The 11,856-nt window shown below is 36.7% G+C and overlaps 1 protein-coding gene and 1 non-coding gene across 2 annotated transcripts in view; both read right to left on the reverse strand.

Moving 5' to 3' along the window:
- Positions 1-11,295, reverse strand: part of LOC135078228 (protein sprint) — a 290,396-nt gene extending 279,101 nt beyond the window's left edge. Inside the window, exon 1 of the mRNA XM_063972823.1 lies at positions 11,217-11,295. Coding sequence (XP_063828893.1) covers positions 11,217-11,285 — 69 coding nt within the window. The 5' untranslated portion in view covers positions 11,286-11,295. The remainder of the gene's footprint in view (positions 1-11,216) is intronic.
- On the reverse strand, positions 8,767-8,848 carry Trnas-cga (transfer RNA serine (anticodon CGA)). Its single transcript has one exon. It is a non-coding gene; the product is annotated as a tRNA-Ser (tRNA).
- Positions 11,296-11,856: the final 561 nt, after the last annotated feature.

Genomic DNA, 11,856 nt, shown 5'->3' on the forward strand with positions numbered 1-11,856 from the left:
TGTTAACAATATTTGCATGCCAGCTTCTGGTGGACTGTGCGGACATCTTAATATTGTAAGAACTTGTAGACCACTTTTCACGCAAATAAACTGATTTGATTTGATTTGATTTGATTTGATTTGATTTGATTTGATTTGATGAAGATTGACAGGTTAAGATTATTAACACGCACCAATATAAGTAGGTACGTTGTACTGTAATTAATATACATCAAGCTTCCTAAAAAATCTTTTAGTGTAACTAGTAGTTAGTATATTTTTATTTGTCAATCAAACGAGTAATTATGATGCGTTGAAGTTTCGCGTGACATCACAATAAAGTACTACACTCACTCTTCTTTTGAACTTTGGCGCACTTTAACTCTTTGAGTTTGAAAAAGTGAAAAATACGTGTCAAGTATTTTTTGATAAATTAACCGACGGACTAATTCAAACTCTTGCTTTTTACCCAGGACATATCCATATTATTGATTTATCTGGCAGCTCATAGAGTAAATTCGTATCAGTGATCGCATATTTATTTTTTAAAATACTTAACTAGGTAAGTATATTCCAGAAAATAAGACCCCAAGATCCAATAATATTTTATCTTCAAACCCACGTTATGCTGCAGGTAAAATGCAAATTTGGACATCAAACCGAGCGTCCCCCTCGTCTATGAATAATGTGCTTGTGCGCTTGCACTTATTGTAAACACACTTCTCTCAAGGTGTACAATCGACAGCACATTAGACTGTACATTTTTGTCTCAAAATAGCCCGTGTTACAACGAAATAAGACACCGCTGTGTTTGGATTGACGTGCTGGAGGTACGAAGCCGGTTTGTCGTAGGGTTGGACTTGACAAAGGATTCAATTACCGTGTTTAGTTACTGGCTTTTTATTGGATTGAGGAAGGAACTCATTATTTTTTAATTTTGCAAAAAGAAAATTAGTGTAAGTATATTTTAAGTATTTAATTTTACTGAAATATTGAACATTGTAGCATACCGAATAAACGCAATTTTATAACAAAACAAAATTAATAAGTAAATTACAAACTTTATGAAAAAAAGACTTTTGAAAAGCGCTTTTGCACTCTCTAGTGTAATTTTAACCCTACCACTGCTTCAGGACAAGACGACCGGAAGCCAATAATATTATACTATCATCAGAAGTCATCCAAATTATCATCATTTCATTGTTTATACTTAGTTAATATGAAGCACGTCTTCCAGAAACATTTGATACATTACTGAACGCAAACGCGTTTCGTTTCATCCCATCATAACTCCCAAACACACGAGATCTTTTGGTTGACGTAAAGGAAATCCTTGGATTGTATATCCATTAATCTAGAAATCCAATAAGAAGTTAAAAATGAAAACGGAACAAAGCAAGGAGCTCAAAGAAACATAAATAACTGGCGTTTAGATAAATGACGTTCGATCCAGCGCTTATAAATGACATCCTTTACTTAATGGGATTGGATGAATCTGAACAGGGAAATCTATTACTTGACTAATATTTTTTATTCTTATAATCAGACAATATTGTCTTAAATTCGTTCTGTAAAGCTTTGATGTGTTTTTTTTTCAGTCGGTATATGAAGTTTGACCTAAGGTCATTTATAAATTAGGCCACACGTTATAGGGGAGAGAGGGGGTCGACGAAGTGTGACATTTTGTGACAAAGGGGTGGGAGGAAGGGTATTTCATAACGTCACATTTCAAATCTATCACCCAAAACGTGACTACGACGGACCGGAGAGTCAAAAATCATGTAATTCGTGTACGTAATTTATGGAATTTTGAAATAAACATTCACTTTTCACCTGTTAAAAATTTGCCAGTCCGAAGTTTGATTTTGAAATAGATACGCATTTACTTTTCATTTGTATCAGATCTGAAATAAAAAAATAAATGTCTACAGATTCAACTTAAAATGCACATTCGTGTGTCTCTTAAAGCCTCAGCAATAAAGTTTAAAATGGACCGCATCTGTTCATGCCTCCCACAGTTAAAGTCAGAAGCGAACCTCGTTAAAACTCGACGGATTCCATCAGTGACGGGCCAGCAAGTAATTTTGAACTGAAAAGTGTAATTTGTCAAAGTTGAACTCGAGAGGTCAGAGTTGTTTGATGAGATGTGAAAGTTAAAAAAGAAAACACCCGTAAATAATGACAACATTTGTTAAATATCAAGGAGATGCTTAAATTTTTCTGGTACTTTAGCAGAATTTCAGAAGAGCATACTCGATACTCGACCTAATTTACAGGGTGTCCCAAAAATAATGGATAACCCTGTAACCATCGATAGGCCTCGCCATGGTCTCCCTAACGTCCAATTTTGACCCCAGTAAAAATATCACCGTTTTCAAGATTTTTAAGTTTTTGTGCATTTTTAGAAAATTGCCACCTGCGATTACTTTTTCTCATGCCATTTCTACAAATGAGGATACTTTTCAATCTAGTTTTTTTCCTTATCACAAGGGATAGTTGGGCTATCAAAAGAAAAGATTAAAGTTCAACAAACTAGTTTAAAAGTATGAAAATTTTAAGAAATTGCAGAGAAGAAGGAAAAATTAATTCATTGTCTTGCACTTTTGATCAGCCGTCGTGTAAAAAAAATGTAGGAAGACAATCGTGCCCATTACCTTAAAAACTTCCTTGGTTAATTGAGATTCTAAAAAGGTATCACAAGCCTATGTATTCTGTATTATTTTTATCTTATGTCTACTTGAATAGCAACTAGTATGAAAACTGCAAAACAGAGTTTTTCTCGTAATAGTTAAACTAGGACTGCATAGTGGCATTAAATACAAATGGATAATTTTTAGCGTAGGAATTTTAATAAAGCAGCATTTTATCATCATCATCATCATCATCATTTCAGCCATAGGACGTCCACTGCTGAACATAGGCCTGTACCCCAATGATTTTCATAATGACCGCTTGGTAGCGGCCTGCATCCAGCACCTTCCTGCTTACCTTTATGAGGTCGTCGGTCCACTTTGTAGGTGGACGTCCTACGATGCGCTTTCCGGTACGTAGCCTCCACTTTAACCCTGCTGCCTCAGTTCTGCAACCTACTGTGCCCTGCCCATTGCCACTTCAGCTTGCTGATGCGTCGAGCTATGTCAGCGACTTTAGTTCGTTTACGGATCTCCTAAATTCTGATACGGTTTCGTGAAGAAACCCGAGCATAGCCCCTTAAATAGCACGCTGTCCAAAAAATCCACGTTTCCGAGCCGTGTATTATCACGGGTATCTGTCTATAGGCACATTTATAAGGTTTAAAACAAAAATTAAGTAATCACAAAAACGCAGAACGGACGGCCAATGGGGCAACAGGGTTCAAGTGGAGGCTACGTACCGGAAAGCGCATCGTAGGACGTCTACCTACAAAGTGGACCGACGACCTCATAAAGGTAAGCAGGAAGGTGCTGGATGCAGGCCGCTACCAAGCGGTCATTATGAAAATCATTGGGGTACAGGCCTATGTTCAGCAGTGGACGTCCTATGGCTGAAATGATGATGATGATGATGATAAAATATTGATTTATTAAAATTCCTACGCTAAAAATTATCCATTTGTATTTAATGCCACTATGCAGTCCTAGTTTAACTATTACGAGAAAAACTCTGTTTTGCAGTTTTCATACTAGTTGCTATTCAAGTAGCCATAAGATAAAAATAATACAGAATACATAGGCTTGTGATACCTTTTTAGAATCTCAATTAACCAAGGAAGTTTTTAAGATAATGGGCACGATGGTCTTCCTACATTTTTTTTACACGACGGCTGATCAAAAGTGCAAGACAATGAATTAATTTTTCCTTCTTCTCTGCAATTTCTTAAAATTTTCATACTTTTAAACTAGTTTGTTGAACTTTAATCTTTTCTTTTGATAGCCCAACTATCCCTTGTGATAAGGAAAAAAACTAGATTGAAAAGTATCCTCATTTGTAGAAATGGCATAAGAAAAAGTAATCGCAGGTGGCAATTTTCTAAAAATGCACAAAAACTTAAAAATCTTGAAAACGGTGATATTTTTACTGGGGTCAAAATTGGACGTTAGGGAGACCATGGCGAGGCCTATCGATGGTTACAGGGTTATCCATTGTTTTTGGGACACCCTGTATATCGTTTTCCATAGTGTTTTGGCAAAATGGCAAACTTAAAATGATGCATTTAAAGTGTCAGATGAGAAAGGGTTACATTAAATATTTACCTCTCTATTCATAAAAATAAGAATAATTACTGACTTGTAAGATATGAGAGTTAGTTTTATTTAGCTACCCTAAAAGTAAGTATCCATATTGATCAATAGCCTTTATAGTCCGTTTAATATTGTAGTACGGATGACAGCACATCAAGCTAAACGCAGTGGTGTCTGTTGTCTGTATTGTCTACCATACTAGTCATACTACGGACTGAGAGAGACTTGAAAATTAAGTTATTTCGTACAAAAAGTCCCTGAACTCTATTTATCAGCATTCAAACCCAGCGACTCGAACTCATTCCAAGAAAAAAACAAAAGACAGTCGCAAAAGCTTGCTAATATTTTGACACGTCGAAACAACATGCAAAATGTTTCCAACAAAACAAGTGGGAGGTGAAAACAACGCACAGTAGCGCTTCGACGGGCAAATGAAGAAACTTTCATCGAAGTCCGTATTGCGATTTTCAATGGAGAAATAGAGGGGACTTTCAGGGTACTGTACAAGCATAATTAAAAGAATGTTTTATGCATTTTTATGGCAATTTTATGTAGATCTTAAATATAACTTAGTTATATCAGTTGGGACAAGGTGTCTTCTATTTTCTTACCTTTTCATGCCTGAAAAGCTATAAATTGCGAGATTTTATTGATACGAAAATGTTTAAAATTAAAACATTAACTGATATTGAACAGACAATTACTGTAACATAATCAAAAACAAATGTTATGGATGTCCCCTGAAATCGATCCAATGAAAAAATACCTAATATTAAACAGAAAAGTTTGAATGCCGTCAATCAGAAATCGAAAAATATTAGCTAGATCCGGATAGAAAAAACCTATCAAAATGTAACTGGAGTTACCAACCTAGAGTTGCAGTTTGGACACTTTAGCGTTTCACCTATGTCCTTTACGCCTTATGCCCGTTTTCACCATCAATCCCTAATTTTTATGTGACCCCTATGGTAACACCTAATAGGATATTTGTTTTCATAGGGGTCACTTAAAAATTAGGGATTGATGGTGAAAACGGGCATTAGACTCGTAAAAATAAACAAATAGAATACAGAACCCACCCAACATTCAAAACAAAAGTGCCTCACCGATTTGTTTCTTATTAGACGCGGCAGTCACGGCTGATTGCTGCGGGACTGTATTGTCCTATCGGACTTTTAATTATTTGCTCTTTGACAATGCTCCAGAGAGCGGAATAATACTCCGCCTTACAAACAATGCTAGTTTTCCTTCCATTATTGTTCTGTCTTTGCTTTCATTCTGAATCTTCTGTCTGATTTTGATTGGACCTGCAGCCAGGTATTGGTCTTATTCAGGTAGGCATCTAACAAACATACCATTAATTTTCTTTATATTTTGCCTAACCACCCCAATGCAAAAAATATAATGTCAGTGGTTTTTGTATTTAGCTGAAACGAACAAACGGACGATGTAGCAAAGATATAGATTTATGTTGACGTCTTATTAAACCAACCTATTATTTGATCACATTTTCACAAAATTATTTATGCAGGCTCACTGAAACTGTATATTTAAATCACCTAGTAGACATTCTACAAAATGTTTAACTATTATCTGTAAAATACTTACAAAAAAAAATCCTTTCAGTGTCTTTCTAAAACCTATGTAGAACTCTCAAACAGACAACAGAAATGCAATACAACATTCATCGAAATAGCTACCAAACAATCGGCCTAGCTAGACTGAATCGAGTTTGCCGCGGCGCCGCGCCGCGCCGGCGGAAATTGGACGGGCCACAACTAACTTTGTATCGTTGTTCGAGGCAAACAACGATAAACACGAGTTCGGAGTTTGGTGAGTTGTATTTTAATGGGCGACTTTGTAATGAACGTGTATGTGAAATGAAATAATCGAGTTGGTTGTTTATAATACGGAAAACACGACACGTTTTTGGTTTAGGAAAATTAAACCAACTCTATTTGCATAGAAAAAGGTGCGAATACAAAATTGGCATAAATTTACCATCTTATGATTTTAAAAACAAATAATATTTTGAAAGTAGGTAGGTAAGTATACTGCTTTAAAGAAATATTGAGCCTTCTCTGAACACAATATTATCCATTTTAGATAGACTAGCTCTATCTAAAATGGATAATATTGTGTTCAGAGAAGGCTAGAATAGCCGTAGCCTAGAATCCTAGGATTGTTTGTGAATAGACGTACAAAATTAGGTGTAATAAGAATTACACCTCAGAATGTAATATCGAAATTGATTTCATATTCAGAGATAAGTCCTGTTTTGAAATTCACCAAAACGAAGATAAATTAAAATACAGTTAGAAATTATTGAATACTTTACAAAATAACTAATTTTCAAAGCTTAATCGTGAAATTACAGAGGGTTGGCTCCATCAATATTCATAACAAACTTTGGCGGCTTATTGTTTCTGGATATTAATTAAGCAATTTAACAGTGAATTGATTAATCTTAAATACGCACTTGTTAATGAGTCAAGTCGTCATAAAACTTCATAGTAATTAGACAAGTCTGACAACATTCAAAGTCTTAGAGTAGGCGCACACCGTTGATTTTTAGTTGGCCGATAGTTGTGCCCGATTTTAAATTGTATGAAGAATCGGCCAAATCGAATCGGCGTAGTGTGCGTACTCCTATACATGCCCATACTGATCAACTGCCCGACTAAACTATCGGCCGACGAAAAATCAACGGTGTGCGCCTACTCTTAATCGTGCAACGCATCACAAAATGCATGTCTTCAAAAAATAAGTGTTTAAGAAAGCTGTGAATACATGGAAGGCGGACATGAGTGTGACGTATCTCGGTTTTTATAATATCTAAAAGCTCTTGCCTTATAAGCCCTGTCATGCTTTCCACGCATGTACACATCGTATCTGAGCTAAGGGGTGTCGTATTTATTTGCGCTCACCAGTTATTCCACAGTGGCGCTGGCGCCAACTGGTTAAATCGTTAAACGATAACTGTCAAGTCTTAAATACAAAACGAGGGAATGTCCCTCTCTAAAAAGTATATATATATATACCTCCAATTAAATAACATTGAAGCCACGAAGCCACTAGATATATGAAGGCGTGGGATTGGCCGACTTGAGATCCGAGGAACGCGAGTTCGAATCCTAACGCCACTCGACTATTGTGGTGAGCCCACTCGTAACACAAAGCATATTTAGCTTACCACGAGGGGATAACGGGACTATTAGTAATTTGTGCAGTACAAATTACTAATCTACTATATAAAAATAAGTCGGGTTTTCCTTCATGACGCTATAACTCCAGAACGCACGAACCGATTTCCACGGTTTTGCATTCGTTGGAAAGGTCTCGGGCTCCATGATGTTTATAGCAAAGAAAATTCAGGAAAAATTTCAACAGAAAAGCGGGAAGGGGGTAAAACGGGATCCACGAGTACGAAGTCGCGGGCGGCCGCTAGTAATCTTTAAAAAAGAAAGCAAAATCCAAGTATCCCACCATAAAGGCTTACAAAATAATCAACGATCCCCGCCCATTATTTTATTTGTTCGGAAGCTTTTCTGAGTTGTTCGTTAATAGGCAATTTCTCTGATTGTCCAAAGTTTAAACGATCGTTTTGTGAACTCCAGAAGTTCTGTCCAATGCGAAATTCCTGACTTCACGACTGAGTTTATCTTGAATTTCCCATTCTTAATAAGTTGTTTGAGAACTGTTCCCAAGATGTTTGATGGGGCCAAGTTTTTAATGATTGCATAACATTCAAGGACCTTTTGCAAAAGGTAGAATCATACAAACATAAATTAGCGTATTAATCACTGCTACGATGTGTGTTGAGTTTCAATTAGTGGTACCAATCGACTCACTGTTCAAAAAATTTGCCGATCTATACTTTTTAGTAAAGAGTCTGCATGTTTCATTAAAAATATTTAAATACATACACAAAACATCAAACCAGACATTCCATACACAGACAACTTTATAATTGACTGTTGATTGGAATTCCAACCCGTTAAATGAAACCTGCATCGAACTCATAAGCCTCAAAGAGCGGAATGTTTCGGACGTTTCAATTTCAGCGCCCCATGGCGGTGACCACACGATGGGTGATTGGCGTATAAAACGGGAATGTTTTGTAATGACAGGAGTTTAATTTTGTGGGCAGTTTGATCTTTCCACGAGTTTTTATAAACTCGTAGAGTTAGCAGTGACGTTAAAATGACAGTACCATACCAGTAGGCCTAAGATGCGCGCCGTGATAACTTTTATCGACGTCAAAATGTATGGGCAAATTCGATAAAATGGCGTGATGACCGCTCAACGCGGCAAGCATCTTAGGCCTATAGGTTTGTTTAATAAACTTTGTATAGAATCTTATGCAATATTAACAAGGAATACCAATAGTAAAGGAGTTTCTTTCGCCACTTTCTCCCGGGACAAACTTGACCTTCACTGGTTGGGTTTTACACAGGAGTTGCAGCGGTGGGAACGAGAGGTGGGAATAGTCCCGTAATGAAATTAAAGGTCCTAAATTGTAATGAAAAAAAAACATTTAGATATTACAACAAATCCCAAAAAATTCCGCAGCCGGTAGGATTCGAACCTACGCTCCCAGAGGGAATCTGATTTCGAGTCAGACGCCTTAACCACTCGGCCACGACTGCACGATGCATGTTGAGACGCAAAACGTGTACACACGGAGACATACCCTAATAAGGTAGGACATGTTTGAACAGCTGTAGGTATAATAATTAATTATGTCTACAGTCTATTGTGTTTTATTTAAAAAAAATGTCAATTAAGGTTATGCGTTGCTTTTTTGACAGTGGAAAAGATTATAGGTACTAACGATAAAATCAAACAGGTATTTTGTATACCTATCAAAACATAAGTTTTACTTTAAAGTATCGTGTCAGTATGTATGTTTTATTTATCGTCAAATAATACAAATTATGTAAGTAGTTAGGTACTACCTCAGACCACATGCCTAATAATAAGTGTACCTACTTTAATCTATTTTTTTTTATATTTCCAGAAAATAACTGCGATAGCCAATACCGTTTAAACCCTTCGAGTGTCATGGGGAGCTAAGACTTTCAAAACGGGTTAATTTACAAATCTTTGGGAACCGCTGAGCTAACCCAGCTGTCTACCGCCTGGTCCATGCACTGGACATTACGCACATAGCGGCCACGTGTATTAGTTGAATCTTATTTAGATAATACATACACAAAATATAACTGCGACAGAATACCTTTTTTAACCCTGGCAGTGCTGTGGGGGGCTTAAACTTCTCAAAATGGGTCAATTAACCAATCTTTGGGAACCGCTGACCTAGTCCAGCTGTGTCTACTGTCTGCCTGGTCCATGCACTAGACATTTCCATTTCCGATCGGTCGGACACACATATGTTGTCCACGTGTATTAGTTGAACCTGATTTATAGTTCAACGAAATTATAGCTGCCACAGCCAATACCGTTTAACCCTGCGAGTACCGTGCGCGTTTTGACTTTATTTAAAACAGGTCAATAAACAACAGTTTGGGAAACCCTGACCTGGCCCAGCTGTGTCTGTCTACCGCCTACGTCCATGCACTGGACATTTCCATTTCCGATCGGACACACATGGTGGCCACGTGTATCAGTTGAATCTTATTTAGATAGTACATACATAAAATATAACTACTACTTAGACTAGACAGAATACCTTTTTTAACCCTGGCAATGCCGTGGGGAACTAAGATTTTTTCAAAAGGGTAAACCACACTTTGTTTCAATAAACAACACTTGGGAACCGCTGACCTAGCCCAGCTGTGTCTGTCTACCGCCTACGTCCGTGGACTGGACATTTCCATTTCCGATCGGACACACATGGCGGCCACACGGCTCATTATCAGCCGGAACGGCCGTGTCGTGTGTCCACAAGTCCGGAGAACGCCGGACATCCGATATCTGCATTCCTTTGAAATGCAAGTGTGGTGACACGAGCGATTTGGTTCATTGGTTTGGATGTGTGGAAAATTACTAATTAGTTCACTCTAGACTGTTCTGACAGCGTAAGGAGTTTACGGATATTTAGACCTACGAAAATAGAAAAAAAACTGTTCGATTTGTTAAATTTCTTATGATTGTACCAGAGCTTTCCTCTTTCTGGAGCTACAAAGATATGTTCTAATGAAAAAGTAGGTAACCCTTTACATTTAAAGCTCTTTCTGAGTAGGATTTTAAGAAACCCATTAGCTAGATAGGTAAGTTAGGTATGCCATTTACCTATTAGTTATAATTAATGAACACTCTTTTACTTTTATTTTCTGTAAATATTACTTTTGTATTATAATAGTTTTTAATTTTTTTTAGTTCATGAACAATAGTTACGTCTTTGATGTTATCATCAAATAAATAAGTTTTACACGTCTTTTAAACAGTAGTTTAAAGTGAAATTTCCACACTAAACATAATTTTTCAACTAGATTCCAAAGTTCGAGCTGTAAATGACGACGTTTTCATTTTCTTCCTTCCATTTTTTCACTCTCTCCGTTAATCACTTGTGAATTGCATCCTCCTCCAGTCACGCAAGGGTCGGATTTATGCCCACTTGTGCCGCAATTGCGTTTGTTTATAGCCCCATCGTTTTGTTTTATTTGTACGATAATAAGCCGCTGTTTTGATGGGGTTTCAATTTTTGTTAGTGATTATAGTAAACGTTTAAAGGTAGGGTAACTTGAGTGAGGGTGAGATTTTCCATAGGTTCTGACTAAGGCCCGATTCGAAAACTGGCACATTGACAGTTTCAGTATGGGAAATATGTCAAAATGTCGAATAACTGACGATTGATTCAGAGATTAGTATTTACTCTTGTTTGGTCGAATCCACCCTAAAGATTTTTACCTTGTATGAAAACTATACTTAAATAAAAGCTCTATTAATCTAAGGACAAACATTATAATAGGTAGGTATGTAAGTATAATAAATATAAAAACATGCTCTTTAATATTTTAATAGTAACGAATACAATAGCAAAACTCTATTTACCTTCATGTAAGAGCCCCCGTTTCTCTCGTCGCAGTGTCGTCGGTACATCCGTTGACACATCTTTGACATTGTCACTCTGAAACAAAGCAGAAACATTATTTTATTATTATAACTTTTAACTTTTTAAATAAAAAGTATGAATTCGTGAAAGAAAGAACCATCCCTAACTTTAGACATCGCACATCTGACGATTTTGTTGCTGTAATATTTAAAAAAAAACCGACTAAAAAACCTACACTAAAAAGTAGAAAAATAATTACTAATTACCTACTTATTTATTAGGACGAATTATTAATATTTATGTAGGTATACCATGATTGATACTTCTGTGGGCTAATTCAAATGCATTTGTCGAGAGTAGAAATCGTCTGTCAAATAATTTTCTAGTAATCAATTTTGAACTGATTGTCAAGGTAATACAGTTGAAAATTGAATATCAAAGCCAGACTACGCCTAATGTCAGATCAGCCGATGGTAGATGCCAAATTTCCAATATCGCGTACGAAGACGGAGAACTTTGTCAATATAGTGGTACATAAGGGTCATAATTAGTGGATGCCGACGATTTTCGCGCTGTCATCTCAACGACTGCCCACCCTTGTCGTTAGAGCAGTCGACTGGATAGAAAGCATGGAATTAA

The sequence above is a fragment of the Ostrinia nubilalis genome, chromosome 14 (genome assembly GCF_963855985.1).
Source record: "Ostrinia nubilalis chromosome 14, ilOstNubi1.1, whole genome shotgun sequence".
NCBI classification, from domain to species: domain Eukaryota; kingdom Metazoa; phylum Arthropoda; class Insecta; order Lepidoptera; family Crambidae; genus Ostrinia; species Ostrinia nubilalis.